This window comes from Anser cygnoides, chromosome 7 (genome assembly GCF_040182565.1).
Source record: "Anser cygnoides isolate HZ-2024a breed goose chromosome 7, Taihu_goose_T2T_genome, whole genome shotgun sequence".
Lineage (NCBI taxonomy): Eukaryota > Metazoa > Chordata > Aves > Anseriformes > Anatidae > Anser > Anser cygnoides.
Genome location: NC_089879.1, coordinates 3,942,573 through 3,960,454, shown reverse-complemented (window position 1 = coordinate 3,960,454; position 17,882 = coordinate 3,942,573). Strand labels below are relative to the sequence as shown.

The window sequence follows — 17,882 nt, the reverse complement described above, 5'->3', positions numbered from 1 at the left end:
CACCGCACGACGTGGGCTTTGCCAACCCCTTTCCATGGTTGTTGATGGAGCCTCGACGAAAGCTGCAGTCAGCAGCACGGGTGGCAACAGCAGCACCAAGAACAATCCTAATCATGCTCGTGGGACTGCCAAGACCTCCTGCTATCAGTGACAGGTCGGCTTAAGACTCGCTATGCATAGAGCGCGCCGAGTCATTTCGCAGGGAGCGGGAAGCCAAAAACCTGCTTTTTTTTTTTTACATAACGCTCATTTCAAAGCAAGGAATAAGCAGAGAAGCAGCTTCCTGAGAGAGCTGGAGGAGCGTGGCCAATGCTCTGCAACTTCTCCTCTGGCCGAGAGCGATGTAATTGCAGTCAGACACAGCCTGCAAGGAGCCCCGGTATCGCTTCCCCATGATGGGCTCCCCAGGACTCCGACGACGATCTGGGGTTACCCTGCCTTGCCCCCCTCCCTGCCGCTGGCAGCTGATGGAAGTTGCCCTCCCCGCAGTTTTCAGGCAATTTGGGCCTTTTGCAGGCTTTGGGTTACCATGAAACTCTCACACAGGCTTGTGGGACGTTCTGCCCCGCGCGTACAGGTGAAGCAATGAGCGGCTGTGCACGGAGAGAGCATAAGGAGGAAGGGGAGAAAAAAAGGCAAGTAGATGCCTGGACTACCACCACCATTTCCACCTTATCTGGGGGGAGGACTTGATGATCGGACAAAACATTCAGAGCCAGCCCGCTGCAAACACCGGCATGGCACCGGGTGCAGCATGGCGGTGAATCCTGCCCCATGCATGTCCCCAAAAATCCCTCCTCCAGCCTCAGGCTGCACCCTGGGCACGGCGGCCCCGTGCCTCCTCCCACCACCCTCGTCATCGTCAGCTCCTCCTGGAAAAAGACCCACAGGAAGAGAAGCAGTCGCCGGGTACGGCACCAATGAACACAGCCGCGTATTTTAGAAACATTTCCACCGACGCGAGGGAATGGAAAGGCCTTCGGTGATGCCGGTGGTGTTATTGCAACCGGTGGCTAGTAAAATGTAACAGCAAGTGTAAGCCGTTTTTACTGCCTGTCCGGCCTGTTAGCTAATAAAATAAGCTTAGCATATTAAATGTTACTGGCGGGGTTTATCAAAAGATGACTGCAATGCCTTGCATTTTGCCCCTGCAGTCACCCAAACACGTAATTCTCTGGCCCTTTTTATCTTTTAAGCTCTTCTGGAGAAGAAAAACTCTTCACTTCCTCCAACACGAATGAGCTCATCCGAACACCCATCGAGCTGCCAGGCATGAAATGCCATAAAATATCCCATCCTTGCAAGAGGGGGAAAAATGACCTTATAGGACGGGATGTTCATGCTATAAGGCGAGGAGAGAAAACGCCAGGGTGTTTCTCGGCCTCACCTGATGAAGCACAGCCAGGAGTTTTATCACGGACAGCAAAGCCGAGCGCGCTGGGACACCCTGCGCTGGGAGGCCCAGAGCCGGGGGAACCGCAGCATGGAGCTGGGGCCGGCGGCCGGCGCTGCCCCGAGCCCCCATCCCGAGGGGCCTCGTGCTCCCCGGAGCCCCCTGCCCACCCCTTACCTGGGTCATCTTGGCCAGGTCGAGCGACGGCCGCTGCTCCTGCGCCTCCTGGGGCCTGCGCCGCTTGATGCCCACCTTCTTGTCGTTGAGGACGCAGGGCTGCGAGCGGCTGCGGCACAGCCCTCCGGCGCGGCGGCCCAGCTGCGGCGTGGAGGCGGGCGTGCTGCTCGCCGAGGGCGGGCCGGGCTCCGAGGAGGAGAAGCGGTCGTGAGAGCAGGACAGGGACCTCTGCATGTCCGCCCGGCCGCCCTCGGGGCTCCACGCGTCGCCTCCCGGCCCGCTGGGCCCCGTTTTCCTTGCCTGGCAGCCCAGGCGGCTGGCGAGCGCGGGGTGGTCGCAGGAGGAGGCCAGCGGGTGGGAGCGGGACGGGAGGCTGAAGCTGGAGCTCCTCTGCATGGTGGCGGAGCCGTTGGAGTAGCGCTGCACGCTGCCCCCGCTGTAACACCGCCTCTTCTCCACCGGCGTCCAGACCTTGGAGCCCAAGGGTCTCCATGATGTCCTGCAGCTGGACATTTCATCCGAGAAGGAGAGCGAGCGGCACTGGCGCTTGCTGGGGGGCGCCGAGGGGTTGCCGTGGGGGTCGCTGAGGCTGAGGTCTTTGATGAGGTTGGTCACCGAGCAGGTGCTGGTGGCCTCCCGCGGCCACAGCGAGCCCTCCTCGCCCTTGTCCGCCAGGCAGTCCCAGATGCTGGCGCCCGGCTGCTCGATCTGCAGTGGACACTTCCTGCTGAGGTCTCCCCATCTGTCATTTTCTGGTTCAGAAATGACAAAAACACACACACACGCGCGCGGGCATTAGCATTAATTAATTCTGCGACTCGCTTTCCACGTCCATAAACAAAGAGCAGCATATGGGACATTTTCCAGTACAAATTAATTAACTCTTGGAATACGGTTTTCCAAACCGCCAGCAGCACGGTTGCTGTGGCGTAGATGGAGAGAGAGAGAGACAAAATGATAATCGCAGCAGGAGCGAAACCGCTCGGAGCCGATAAAAACACGCCTCCGAATATCCAGATTGCACCAGCCAAGGGGAATTCAGCAGTATGAAACGACACGGTCACCGCCAGATCTCTGCGATAAATCGTGCCTCGGATGGATTCGTTTCATCCTGGGCTCTACAATCAACAATTCCCCGAGAGGTTCACAAAAAAATATTAAGCGAAGAGCCCAAAGCTGAGGCAATGTTGGGGCAAAACTGCTTCCCTGTGGGAAGGACATCAGAGCCTACAGGGAACCAAAAGCCATCCCTACAGCCACCGGGCTGTCTTGCTCTCAGCCACGCTGAGTGCTGGATGTTTACATTTTCTCCCTCTCTTTTTCGATCAGTTTGTACGCTCAGGAATTTGCCCACCTGCAGTTTTGCCCATTTCCCACTTGCCTTCCAACAAAAGACCTGCCACGTGCTTTCGGGGCGTTAATGGAGGCGTTAATTTCATCGGGTGGATTTGGGGACGCCGCGGGCCAAGCTCCGAGAAACCCGCGCCTCCCAAATCCACGGTTCCCTCCGCGTCTGAGACGTGCGTGGCAAGGGGCTGACAGCCACTTCGGGCTCGAGGCGGCGAGCCCGCGAGCCAGGCTGCAGCTGCACGCGGAGATCCCCGCGATGACCGTGCAAAAAAGAGGATTTAAGCACGATGAGCTCATTCCCACACACGGTTCCCTGACTATAAAAGAAGAAAGAGGAGGACCGTCGGGGCCCGGCTCCTTGGCACGGGCTGCTAAGGCTAGCAGGGCTCTGTGCAGACTTGCAGTTGATGCTCGACAGGAAAACCGTGGTAGGGCTCCAGCCCCGGCTGCTGCGATGGAAAAAAGTAATCACCCGACAGACCTCTGGTACTGCTTTTGTCGTCGGCTGCTGCACACAGAGGCAAACCGTGCCGGCTAACCGTCGCTGCGAAGTTTCGTGTGATCGTATCTAACTTGTACGGCATTTTTTTAGAGTTTTTTTTCTATTTTTTTTTTCCATTTAGACAGCTGAGCTATGAGTTCAAAGCCGTACCCACCCTGCAGCTGCAGGTACAGCCTGGCGATAAGGACGATGCAGCGGTACCGACTGCTTCCTCGCACAGGTCGCTTCCAGCCGGGAGGTCACACCCGGGGCCTCTGTAAGCTCTGTAAGCTCACGTCCCTACACCGCTCTTGGCTACTTTTCCCATTTTTGCCCCCAAACCAGCTCCAACCACGAGCAGCCTGGCGCCGCACTGAGCCACCGTGCCATACTTTACCCGTGGCTCTCCTCATTTCAATAAGCACAATGAAAAGTGAGAAACCCGCGCTAAACAATCACATCTATGTTTAGATCTTTATTATTTTTCCCCCCTTATTATGCTGCCAGCGGAGAGATTTCTCGGGTCGGGTCACCAGACAAAAGAAACAGAAATAGAAGCTAATTTTTTATGGCAGGCTGCCACGACCCCCAGGCCCAGACGTCACGTTTTACATCAGGCCACAGCGAGCTTCTATGAGAGGATACAGGATACCTTCCTCTCCCAACATTACTCCTGCACAAACAGCTATAAATCTTTAAAAAAAAAAATTACAAGGAAAATTGTAAGCGTGCTGTTAACCCGAGCAATGACTTCAGGTTATTATTTGCTTCTTTCCTTTGTGCTCAGCACGTGCTGTAGGAAGCTGGGTGCCTGGCGGGGCAGCTCCCATCCAGGAGGTGCTTGTGCTTGGTGCTGGCCCCCTGCTGCCACTAACCCCCTGGGACGAGGGCAGCACAGCCCGTCCCAGCATGAACCCCCCAGCAGCCCCCAAAATGTTTTTTCAATGCAAAGTGTCTGCCCTGACACCAATGGAAGCACAAATCAAAAATGAGGATAGTCTAGGGGTTGGGGGTGTAATTAAATGACCCTGGAAAGCCCTGTGAGGAAAAATGGCTTTTTCTGTTCAATTTTTTAAGACTAAGATTCACGTCCCGAGAACACTGATAACGATAATTGCAGTGGAGCCCTTAATACTGCTGCAGTTAAGCCTGTATTAATTTTCTTAAATTACAAACCTCAGCTTGGTTTACCCAGAGGCAACAATTTGTTCCAGGATAAAATCCACCGAGAGAACTCCTCGGCTCAGAAGTAAACTGCTTTGCTGGAAAACACTCGTTTGCCTATCGGAAAACGATGGAAGAACATTTGCAACAAAGGTCCGATGTAGCTGTGGCACGTGGAGCTCTTCCCCCTGGTTAAATGGGTCCTTCTTGGCTGTCGGTGTCCTCAGATGAAATAGCCTGAGCCTCTTACTTCTGGATTTTAACTTAAAACTATAAAACTAAACATTTTAAGTCACTTGCTGAACGTGTCCATCAACTAAACGAGGATGGCTTTATCGGGTTTAAAGCAAGCTACCTTTTAAATCCTGCTACCCTTTCATCTAGAGCAGCTTGCTTTAGTTCTGGTTTTACCCCCATCTCACCCTTTCCTGATTTACTTGGAACAACATCCACTTTTTTCTCCGGGTAACCTTCACCACACTGAACAAGTCCAGGTCCTGAGGTCTCAGAAGCTTTGTTCTGGAATCAAGGAGACTGGTGGTGTCCGAACAGCCCCGAGATCCTTGCACAGCTGGCTCCCATCAGATGAAGGCACTGGGTTTACTGTAGCTGTACTGTAATGGCACAAAGCTGAGCCAGGTGACGTTCAGACTGGATCTTAGGAAACATTTCTTTACCGTGAGGGTGGGCAAACACTGGGACAAGCTTCCTGGAGAGGCGGTTGATGCCCCATGGCTGTCAGTGTTCAGGAGGCATTTGGATAACGCCCTCAATAACATGCCTTAACTTTTGGTTAGTCCTCGAGTGGTCGGGCAATTGGATGATCTTTGCAGGTCCCTTCCAACTAATCTGAACTGTTCTGTTCTGTTCTATTCATAAAGATTAGTCGCTGATGGACCAGAAAACTTCACCCAAGGGAATTTCGAGTGAAATCGCTGCCTGCAGCCAGGAGAGAGGAGGAACGAACCCCTCCACCTGCAGCAAACGACCACCAAAGGGCCAGACCGACGGAGAGCTTGAGAGCAGCCCCAACGCGGCACCCCAAGCCCTGCTGCTACCTGTGCCCTGCCGCAGCCCTTCCTCCAAGATTTGGGCACCATGAGCCTCAGGGGGATCCCATTCCCTCCAAGTACCCCGGAGACTGGAGCCCACCCATGCCAGCCTGGGCCGGGCGAGCTTTGCGCACACACCGGCAGACCGAGGACAGGCGTTTCATCTACGGGCACCACAGGTGAAGGAGGTCCTGTTGAAACTTCAGTGGAAGTAACCAACTTGATCTGTGGTCTCGGTACCCCAAAGGAAGCCTGGAGCTCAGGGAAACGTTTGCATTTCTTCCCCTGCACCTTCGGGATGGCCGGCGGCTGCCGAAACGCCTGCTGAGGGGCTGCGTTCCTCTGATGACACGGAGTAAATTTTAACAGCCATGCTCATAACCACAGAGAAGAAGGGTGTAAAATCAAAATGCTGACACAACTTTAACTATAACGGCACAAATGTGCTGCTATAATATTTTTACAGCTCCTTTTTATACATAATGCATGATCCTTCTGCTCAAGTTTCCTCCACGTTCTTTTCCTGTGAAATAATTTACATTCATACATAATTTATTACAGCAACTTGTAAAGTAATTACGGGTTTCAATCAATTTTTTTTCCTCCTTTTTGGCAGATAAATTCTGTTTGGATCCTAACCCAAACATTTCTCTTCATGCGGGTGCACATCCAGCTCCCTTTTTCACATGGTGTTCACGTCGAATTTTAGTCTCCTGGCCCCCGCGCTCCGGGGAAAAGGCAGCCTGTATTTTCCACTGCCCCCTGTTTATGTTCAGGAGATGATTCCTCAACGTGGAACAAATCTGACGGTTGCAATTAGCTGAAGGCAGCGCCACAGAGCCTGACGGCCCTCCTGCTTTCCCCTGGCACAAATCAGATTAAAATACAACGCGCGGAGCTGCGCTTCAGGGGGAAACGCAAACAACAGCCCCCAAACCTACTGCTTGAGAACAGGCAACGTGTGCACGCTCTTTGTGCTGATAGCCTACATCGTGTACATCGGAGGGAAATTCAACACCGTTTTGGTAAAAACGTGCCCGCTCCTCAGCTGCTACCCATTGAGGTGCCAAACACTTCTTACTTACCTGCTAAAGAGGAGCTGGTCAATATTTCCAACATGTTGTTAAAATAGTGTGCAGCTTCCACTGCCGTCCACCCGCAGACGGAAAATTTTCAATACAGAAAGCCAAAAGTAATACCCAAACTTTCTAAAATGCTCACTTCTTTCTCTAACGCACTCTTTTGCTGGAGGACATGTGATGGAGACCGCAAGGGAAGAGAAGGAAAAAAATCTCCATCCAGTAACAGGACAATTCCTACACTCCCAGGTGTTTCACAGGCCCATCAAGGAGAAGAGGGAAAAATGCTTTTGTTTATTTTTGTAGCCCTTTGCTAGGATGGAAATTAAAGATGAAATGCCTAGAACTATAAATTCAACAGTCTTTTAACTAATATTTCTGTCATCCCACTGACAAAGTGTTATTAATAAATCTGAAAATCAAAAGAAGTGGATCTAACATTGTACCATCTGACATATCAAGCCTTTAATGACGTTTACTCATATACTGAGTTATATTATAACCTAGAACCAATTTTCAGATCCTTACAGAGTTTAGAACATCTTACATCTAAAATGTGAGGGACTCAGTTTACTCCTTTCCCCTTTAAAGTGTTTTTCCAAACTTTTTGCAGGCAATGATCTTGGCAGAGTGGCTCGTGCTGCCTGTTGCGATGCTGCCGGAGTGCCCATTGACCACGACATTTGTGACATTTACATTTTGACTCCTTTAGATCTGGTTTGAGGCCACCAATACCGAATTTGGCAATGGGAGCAATCCCTGTATATGACATCCCCTCTGGCAAGAGACAGAGTGGGGCACCCGTGGTCTTCACACGAAGCTTTAGGGCCGCCTCTAATGCTGACTTAAACAGGAAACAAATGGCATGAAAATTCACATTATGCCATATATTGGCACAATCCCTGGCTTGCCAGCATAGGCCGGCCGGGTTTGTTGGCTGTGGGGTATCATGCACCCCTGGGGGCCTAGACCAACCTCTTCCTGCTCCCTCCTGCAGCCACGTGTCCCCATGCCGATGCTGGTGAGAAGCCCCAGCACTTGGACCTTGTCTCCATGGGACACAGCACAAGGCTGCTCTGCCACCACTCCAAACCTCGCTGTGTTTATTCACCTCCCTGCTTTCCCTCTTGGCCCTCTGACCTGAAATATTCACCCAGGTGCACACTCAGGGCCGTCATAACCCTGGGACTTATTTAAAACGTTGAGCAAGTTTCAGCGTTGAGTTGGTTTGCGACTGTGGCCCAGGTTTGGAGGCATCAAGAAGAGCGTTCGGGAAAGACGCCTTAAAAAATTAAGCACCAACCACACAATGCTCTGACATGCCGGGGACTCGCTCCTCTTGACTGGGCATGACAAAGACAATTACATGGTAAGCTGTGGTCAAGGAGGTGAGATTGGGTTGCCTTGGGAACAGGATAATTTGGCAGCCAAGGAAGACCAGCACCGCACTAGGAGGACGCAAAAGGCTTTGTAAAAGCTATTAACACCAAGCTGATTTTCAATTAGGCTTAGGCTCTTCATATTCGTGGAAGAGCCTGCCAGTGCCACAGCACAAGACAAAACCATCTGATTGGGTTTCTTTGTCCCTTACTCATTTTTGACAGGCAGGAGAAAGGGAACGGACTGTTTCTACCCATTCTTGACTTGGAAGCTTGTGACTTTCATCTGAAAAAAAAAAATCAAAACATTTTCCATCTTCCCCCCCCTCCTCCAATTGACTCAAGTTATCAGAGAGCTTGGGAAATATCTCCCCTCAATGCGTGTGCTCAGCTCCCATTAACGCTAATGAGAGTTGTGTCCACGAAGAAAAGGGGTAGCCTCTTTGTCTGTAAAGCATTGGCTTTCATACCAAGTAGCTTGGCTCGAACTTGACCTACAATTTTAATTGGGTTTTGAGACTTCGCCTAGTGACTGGCTCCCCGTTACAAAACCCAAAGAACACAATATAGGGGCACATCCTCCTGCGTCATTGGTTTTTCGGGATCGTGGGCCAATGCACCAATCCCCCACCAATTTCAGAGGTTGTACAGCATTACAGATGATAGAAAGCTCTGCCACAAAAGGTGTTAAACACCATATACAACAGCTTACGTTACTGTTAAAGGCAAAAAAAAGATATTTTCATTATTGTCTGAGGCGTGACCAAACACATCGTGCCAAGCAGTGGAACATTTTAGTGATAATACATTTATTATTTGCATCATGCAGAGCCATGGTCGTGGGCTGGGTACGCAAACCCCTGAGAAACACAGTCTCGGACCCCAAATGCTTACAATCCCAACAATACAAGTAATTCTAAAAATAATAACATATATCAATGCACTGGGGGGCGGGAGACAAGCAATTCACCCAGCACGGATGGGAGGGCAGGAGACCACCCCTGGGAAAGACGGTGGCCTGGCCGTGATGGCCACCACTAAGGGGCTTCCCACACCGGGTGACACTGCACCTCGTGGCACCAAGGGGCTGTACCCCGGGGTCACCCCTGCTGGGATCTGCAGGGGAACATTTTTAGGAGGGCTCCAGAAGGTCACTACATCTTCCCGCACATGGCCGAGGAGATGGGAGCGGAGGTGAAGGAAAAACAGAACGAAATTTTGGCTACTTACCCATAACGCCACAAGAGAAGAGCGTAGGTCCTTGACTCATCTTTGGAGTGTGCTGAAAACAACCAGAAAAACTATTCACGTCTCGCAGACTCGACCGACGCGCGCCATCCAGGGACAGAGTGAAGCACCCGAGGGCGCAGCCTTGCCTCCTGATCGACACGTTATCCTCCTTCGTCTTCCCTCAGAGAAATCGAGGTTAATTACATGCTGCGGAGAGTCAGTGTTGAGACCTGAGCTTGCAAACCATCACTCCTACAGCTAGTCCTTGCCCATGGGAACAGCTGCAGCCAGGTCCTGGACCCAAAACTGCAGAAACTAAACCAGGAGTTTAGCTGTAACACTGGACGGGGCAGGACAGGAGCAGCAGTGGTGGTTGACCCGCTCCAAGCTCATGAAGGTCTCCCATCTAGACACAGAGCAGCTATGTCTTTTTTTTTAAACATATAGCGTGTTTCTGACACTCACCCCAGCATTTTTCCTGAGGATTCTGCATCCGGATGGTGCCAATGTGCACTAAAAATAGGGAAAAATGCCACTATATGGGCACTAAATAAGCCCAGTTGGTTTTTTACGCTCTTTTTTTCCAAGAATTTTCCTCTTGACTGTGTACGACAAAACATCAGACTTCTAAAAATGGGCATGGACAGTCCTATATACAATAAATCAATATGTCATCTGGAGTTGCATGCCATTTCAGCTATGCCCGCAACAACACACTTTCATACTAATTGTTCTTTTGTTCTCCCCCAAAATACCCATATTCTGCTTCCGAACTGTCTGCCCTGGCAGCTCCGTCCCCTCTGAACGAGGCTTTACTTCATCTGAGCAAAGCGCTGGCATGCGCTCCGCGTCCATCTGCGCTGCCACTGCTGTGTTTTATCTGGAATTAGGCCACCACAATCACACCTTCTCTCCTGATTCATCTTTTACACCTTGCATGCTCACGTAATAATAATAACAACAACAACAACAATAATAATAATAACAATAACAATAATAATAATAATGATATACCAACTGCTGGCACAGCCCCTGCAGAGCAATCCAACAAAACAATCCCACTTCACGTACGGAATGCTGCCCCTACAGAAGGTATTGGGATGTGGAGGCAGAAAGCAATAATTTTTGCAGATGAGAAGAAGGTGAGCAAGGGTCCGTCACCTCTTTTGGAGAACGTGCCACTTTTGTAGGTGAAATAAAGATATTTCTATCTGCGAGACACCATCTTTTTAAGTAAAGGCAGGTAAAATTAATCGGGAGGCAAGGAGGACGTGCGGCTGTCTCCAAAGAGTGGCCAAAGTGCAGCAACCATGGAAATGGGACAAACCCCAGGAAAAGCAGCATTCTTGACAGCGCGCTTCTGCAGGCTTTGCTCAGAGACAAGCTAATGCCCACGAACGAGGAAGGGAGAGGAACATCTTCAAATGATGTCTGCCTCACACTGAGTGTAATGACCACTTTGTAAGAGCTTAGGCTAAGATCAGATTGGGATATAAGACAACCAACGAGTCTGTGGGTCTTCAGCTGGCGATGGTGCCCTGCTGCTCAGACCTTTATTTTATTTAGGGTTCGCTCTCTGGCGTTCCCCATGAAGTCAGCGGAAACACTCCCGCTTTCTTTGCGAGATCAGACCTCTTGTGAACGTCTTGCCAGGACGAGCCAGCTGCACTACTGACACAGCACTGGGAGGCACCCAGCAAGCAAGGGAGGGCAAAGCTTGGTGGCACAGCTCCGCAGCCCTCCCAGCACTGCCTGCTCACTGGGCGACGTGGAGAGGAAACTTTTCAGCCTTTATGCAGCCGACCGTCCTCCTGCACAGACAGCAGCCCCCTGGGGAGATGTGCAGGGACAGGACCCTTGCCCAGGCTCCTACACCTTCCTGGGGCATGACCAGAGCTGATGCTCAGTGTGCCCCCTCGCAGGAGATGCTGCCTTCCTGGCAGGAGCCAACACTGCAGCATTGACGCTTTCATAATATATCAACAGTTTTCTTTCCCAAATTTCAGCCCTTCAAGCCTCTGGCTTGGTCGCCTCCTCCTCCACCACCCAGCACCCTGCGCTATCTGCCCAGGAAGCCTGGCCAGACAGACGTTCATCCCCAGCAAACTCGGGCTTTTACATTGCTTTTAGGCTCAAAATGCCCTTTTATGGCTAATCCTGACAGATGCTTCCTGCCGTGTTCTTGAGCATCCTTATCTGGGGCTCTCTGCACCCTGTGAGGAACAGTTTTTGGACTATTTTCTGTTCCGACTGTGACCATTTCTCCTGGAGGTACAAACACCCACGGCCAGCCATGCCTTGTGCTTTATAGGATGGCTCTGCGTTATCCCTCACCCTCTGCCCTACACCCCACCAGCTCACCCTGGCCTTGCTTCTCATACCACTGCCATTTCAGCATCATTTACTTATTTTGACGCCCCATTTTTTTTTTTTTTCTGTTGCCAGCTCGTTTGGGTTTGCATCCCTCCCGGCTGCCAGGGAGCCTGTTAGCTAACAGCCCTGGCCTCTGCCAGCTCCCCCTTAATCCTGCTCCCCATTTGCTCATCCTCCTATTAATGACGAGCATCTGTTCGCTCTGGGTAAAGCAACTTCTAACCCATGTTATTCACGGCATTGATTTTATTTTATTTTACTTTTTACTCTATTGCATGCTTACTGAAATGCACATATGCAAAACTTAAGGCACTCCAATCATTTACTAATCGCCTGCTCCTTGGAAATGAATGCAGCCCAGCAGAAACCAGTGGAGCACTGATCTGATCTAAAGATCTAAAGATCTAAAGATCTAAAGATCTAAAGATCTAAAGATCTAAAGATCTGATCTAAAGATCCCCTGCAGCACAAAAAGAAAGCACACCATAAAGCTACAGCGAAGCTATCGGCAGCAGCAGAGCTGTCAAGGAACACTTCGCAAGGCTTACCAGCTCAGTCCTGCATGTTACGGAGTCAGCACCTTTGTTTTCCCGGGTTTTGGTTAAGATCATCACCATGGTAGTGCAGTCCTGCGTCGGAGTCCATCAGAGTCCAGGCAGAGGTCGCCGTCAGCCATGGTCTGGCGAAGCTCCCGTTTCAGTGCATTTTCCCCCAAAAAGGGCTGAGCGCAGCGGGGGGCTGCGGCCGAACGCCGGTGACTCCCTGCAGGCACAAGGGAGAGAGGACGAGGTTTAGAGGAGGACTTGAAGCACCTTACCTGACCAAAGGCACGGGGCGAAGGGGCTGCGTTAGGAGAGGGGCGAGGAGTATTTGTTTTAGGCTCTTCAGCATTGCTGGCGTTCTTCGGCACCCGATCAGCTCAAAGCTGTTCTGTGCCACGGCACTTGCAGGAGCTGCCTGGAGCACATACTCCTGAGGAACACGAGTATTTCAGACAAGCAAATAAAGACAAATTCCTCTTTAATTCTCTCTTCTGAAAAAGGGAACCCACAGCCCCTGTGTTGGAGAGGCTGAGGCTTCAGAACAAGGACCCACTAAAGCCCCAGAGGCTATCTCACAGAAGCGCTTGCCTGCAGAGTGACCAAGAGCAGATTTCCAGCAGAAGAAGCCAATTCCACATCAATGCCTTTGGGAACCCCTTGGATGTCCCGTGCTACCCCAATATCTCCCTGTTTCCTGTCCCTTTGGGGACAGAACAGGGCACAGAGCTGCCTGCAAGGAAGGAGAGAGCTCCCTGCCCGTCATCCTGAGGGCCACACAGCGTCTCCTGATCCTCCCTTATCTCCTTGGCAGCTTTAGGCAGTAAAAGCTAAGTCGGGGCTGCACAACGAGGAGCCCAATTCCCAAATATCGGAAAATGCGAGCAGTGCTCACACGGCACCGCGCAGCCTTGGCCACGAGCAGCCCGGCCCTGCCTCACCTCCCGGCATCCTCTCCCATACGTTTACCCCCCTGCAGAAGCAGACAGCTTGCGATTCAAATCTGATTATAGGAATCAGCGTTTTTTCCCAAATCGCCCCTCTAATCCTGTTTCCCTGTTTTGTTGCCTTGCAGTTAACGCAAACAAACAAAACCACCATTTGCATGATCCGAAGAGCATGAAGCACTTATCTGGGGACACGCAGTCAAAACCAAATTGCAGCGTTTAAGGACAATACTTGAGAACACGCTGCTGAGCATTAAACCTCATTACAAACTGATACGGATTCCCTCTCCAGCTCGTAAATCATCTTTTTCGTGTTTGCTCAGATTAGAGGTCGCGCCGGTGTTACGAGTAGCTCATTTAAAGGCCAGCTGGCTGGTGAAGAGAAACCACCTCCTCTGGGCTCGTGAGGACAAAGTTCACCCCGAGTGCAGAGCCGGGATGGGGAATCAATGCAGGTTTCAAAGATTTACCCTTCCAGATGGCACGTGGTATGGACTTGGCTTCTTCCGGGGTATTGGTTGCCTCATACATACAATTTACTGGTAGCGTCGCCATAAACCCCTGGGCAACCCAACAAGCACGCGGCAACCATCAAATACAAAAAGCAAAGTATTTCAGAGCATGAAAAGCTCACGGGACCTCCGTCAGGGCACGCGGACCCCCAGGCTTGGGCCTGTGCAGGCTCGGAGCGAACACGAGCCCTCCAAAAAGGGCTGCCGGCGCCGGCACGTAGCAGGGGACAAACGGGGACACACCAAAGGTGCCTGGCAGCAAGGAAACACGGAAATAGCTCCACGGGGGGGGAAAATACGCAACGCTGGTGGTAGACTCGCTGCCGAAACTCCGGTGTCTCACAGCAAGGTCGCCACGGCCTTCGCGGTGCCGCAGGGCCCCGTCTCTGCAGGCCCGTCTCTTCCTTGGGACCCCTGGGACTGTCACTGGGGACGCCACTTCAGCTCCATCAGCTGAGCCACAGCCAAGGCTCATCCCTTCCTCCGCCTCAAGTTTTCTGGGCCACGCTGGCCCATTTCTGGCCGCATTTGCTGCTGGACCTGACGCAGGGACAGCGACGCTCGCCCGCGCCGGCCTCGAGGTGCTTCGGAGGGCGCCGGGGCCACTGCCGGCAAGGCGGCCGTAGGGGAATTCGGGATCGAATGAGCGTTCCCAGCAGCAGGAAAGCAGTTAAGCACGGCTCCTCGTTAACGGGCTACGATTTCTCCAGAAATAATTATCTTTCCCTAAGGTAATGATTAATGCTGCTGCAGCAGACTGCTACGCACGCCCGGGCGCGGCGGCAAGCCCGGGCAGCAGCTCCCACGGCGGCGCCATGCCCACAGCATCTCCACCAGGAATACCACCACCACCACCAGTATCCCACCAGTAGCCCACCAGTATCCCACCAGCAGTGACCCCACCAGCATCCCCCAGCAGTGGTTCCACCAGCACCCCCCAGCAATGGTCCCACCAGCACCAGGACAAGCCTCTAGGCATGGGCTCTTTCGTTTTCACCGCCACTCAGTGGGGTTTTTAAAGCACCCCCGCCAATAAATGGTAATTAAAAATAAAAAAAAAAGGCAGAACTTTCCACTGAAATGTGATTTTGGAGCTGCGAGGGGCGGCAGCCCATTCGGGACGGTCTCCCTGTCAGCGCTGCGCTGTGAGCAGGAAACTGCCGCGTATTTATAGAGCAGAAGCTTTCACACACACGGATGCTAATAAAAAGATAGTCTTCAGGGACCATTAATTATTTTAAGAAATGTATTTCCTCGTTTGCCATCAGATAAAGAGACTATCTTCATCCTTCAGCCAAGGTTAAGTTTAGACTTGGGCCACGGCCACGGGGATGACACAGGCTGGGAGCTGCCGGGGGGGCTCCTTAACCCCCCAAAAAGGCTGAAAGCTCATCAGCCCTGCTGGCCTCAACGTATTTCCACCGTCTCAGTCCGAACGGAAAAGAGATCACAATGACCAGCAAGCAGGAGTGCTGGAGGCATCCCGAACCAGGCTCCTGCCCCCCGCCGCCGCACAGGACGCCCCAAGATGCTTCTTCCCCTCAGCTCGCATGAAAAGCATTGGTTTTCCCCAAAACAGCCCCAAATAACCAAATTGGTGCCAGCTCCGTTACCCACATCGCTGCATGGAACATCCAGGAGCAGCACGAGCGCGGTGAAATCACAAAATGGTAGCAAAGGGCGCTTTTACCATGGGTGCTCCTTCAAAAACACTGAGTGGCAGCCCCTGCGACCTCCGCAGCTGCAGAGAGGGAACCAGGTTTCCCTCGGCTCTGATTTATGGGCAGCATCGCAGCACCTGAACGCTGGTCTTCGAAAAAAATTACAGTGGGAAAGGAATAAATCATCATTTCTAAGTTTCGCTTAAGGATATAAAGTCCCGCGATCAACCGAATTGCTCTTCACGTCTGTTTTACGTTTTCATTGAACACGGTTCTAGACCCACACGTTTGAAGAAGCAAACCTAGTCACTCCGTCCAAACTCTGAGCACATTTCCAGCACGCTAACACCCTCCCACTCGCTCCAGTCAGGCTTCAATTCCCCTCCTGCTACATGCAGCAGAATTCCTCTGTGCAAAGCGGCTGCGACAAAACCTGGGGCGCCTGCACAAGACAGTGGGCAAATCCTCTCCAAAACACCACGGGTCTCAGTGACTTACAGGGATCTGGGGAGAGCCCACACTGCTTACTGCAGTCAGAAAACATGTTTTAGGGCTTTTTATAGAGCAGAACCAACAACCCTGCAGAAGGTTTCCATGGGACAACAGGTATATTTTAAAGGGCAGAATTAAATCTGTAGATGGCTTTATTTTTTTTTTGCCCAGTCACTGGATAGTGTCCATATAAGAAAACTCTTCGCTCGGTGGAGCTGACTGTCCTCTGTCCCCAGAACGCCATTTGATTAAGGTATTTTGGAGCTACGCTGAATGTCCTCGTTGCACAGTCTGTCTCACCCTGCTTTAAATAATACCCAGAGGTACAGTTAAATAACATCAGCAGGTACATTTTCAACTTGTACATTTATTGTGTTACAAATTCAGAAAAAAAAAACCCTGCAGCCTGACATCTCCACAGAGCCAAGCTCGGGCTCATCTCCTCTCTCGGGCAGTGCCTTGACTCCTGCAGCAAGGCCGGAGGGGCTCAGCTCTGGGCAGCTCGCTGCCCTTCCTCAAAACGTCCTGTCCAGCTTCTCACTCCTCCACGTCACCAGTAAATATTTTTATTTACAAGGTGAAAACCTCCAATAAATGCGAAATATCCCATTCAGGGCGTGACAATCCAGTCTTTGCTCTCCGAAAACCGCCTGAGGACTGTGCATGGCGAGGAACAAGCTGCCCCAGGTTCCCCAGCCTCGGAGCAAAGGGGCGGCAGCGCTCCCCTGCCTCGCCCCGTGCCCCTGGCTCAGCGGGGTCTCCGCCAGCTCTCGGGACCCCAGTCCTCAACCATGGGTCCAAAACGCCAGAAATCAGCAAACGCAGGAGCACGAGCAGCCCTCCTCTGCCAGCTGCCTGTACCCAGACCCATCTTTTCCAGGGCTAACGAGACAACGATGCGCGGTCGCCATTAATTAACAGGTAAAAGACTCGCCTGCCCTCCGCGTTTCTAACCGCCGGCAGAGCAGAGGGGGAAGCAGCGACTGGTGGTGTTTAAGATGTCAGGAGCTCGGTAGGTCCACGCGGCTCCGTGATCCACATCACCTCTGTGCTTACGATTAACAGCTCACCGCCGGAGCCCACGGCTCACCACGAGCAGCGAATCCACCCTGCAGCCACCCAGCCTGCTCCGAGGGGACCCGCACAACGGAGAGCCGCGGACGTGCCAGGGTGCAGCCCACGGCCGCGAACGAATTGCTAAGTGAATAAAAAATCAGAGCGGCCGGAGCCCAAAGTCAGGCACCCAAACACCCGCCGGGGGGGGAACCCCAAGTCCCAGCGCACGCCCAGACCCACAGAGCTGGGATCGCATCCCCACGTGTGATCTCACCAAAAAAATAGGAACGATTAACAAAAATTAAACACTGTCAAGTTCGGTAAGGAACCATCAGTTTTATTGCCCCCCTGCTCTTACGGGATAGGAGTGGCAGGGGAAAGACTCCCTTACAAACGGAGAGAAAGGACGGGGTGGGGGGGCCTTGCCTCAGCATCTCAGCTCCACGGATGTGGTGTTGCGGTGACTTTGCCTCCTCCTCCCCGGCGACTGAAAAGGAAAAGAGAGCAGAATTAGGCACTGCCAACAGCGAGTGGCAGGAGAGGGCTGCAAACCGGGGGGCTGGGGGGCTCCAGGCAAGAGGTGGCAACTGGACATGCGGGGGGGACGAGACCTCGTGCACGGCAGGAGGCAAAACCCAGAAGGGCCCAACTCCCGCACACGGGCTCTTCAGCGCCGTGTGGCACAGAAATTTTTGGTGGGGGACCAGCGAAACGCCTTCGGAGGGACAGTCCCCAGCTGGCGAGCTGGCACAGACCTGCTCGGCCGTGGCAAGCACCCCGTGGCCACCCGGGTCCACGCCACCCTGGTAGGAGATGCTGGCAGTGCTTCTGCGTGGAGCCACGTGGGCCACTTGGACGTACCCTAAAGGCTGCTTTTAGCCAGAGAAATGGCCGTAAAGATGGCACGTTCTCCTGGAGCAAACCCGCAGCCATTGCCTAACGCCTTACTTGGGGACTGGGGCTTATTTTGAGCAAGCCCAGGGAGCCGGACCGAGGT

At 52.4% G+C, this 17,882-nt stretch overlaps 1 protein-coding gene across 2 annotated transcripts in view; it reads right to left on the bottom strand.

Moving 5' to 3' along the window:
* FAM53B (family with sequence similarity 53 member B) overlaps positions 1-17,882 on the bottom strand; it is a 45,385-nt gene that overhangs the window by 19,977 nt on the left and 7,526 nt on the right. The window contains exons 2-5 of one of the 2 annotated variants that reach the window (XM_067000351.1): positions 17,312-17,372; positions 12,227-12,440; positions 9,306-9,357; positions 1,571-2,322 (exon numbers count right to left, since the gene is read on the bottom strand). In XM_067000351.1, coding sequence (XP_066856452.1) covers positions 1,571-2,322; positions 9,306-9,357; positions 12,227-12,295 — 873 coding nt within the window. In that variant the 5' untranslated portion in view covers positions 12,296-12,440; positions 17,312-17,372. The remainder of the gene's footprint in view (positions 1-1,570; positions 2,323-9,305; positions 9,358-12,226; positions 12,441-17,311; positions 17,373-17,882) is intronic. The other variant, XM_067000350.1, reaches the window with a different exon arrangement.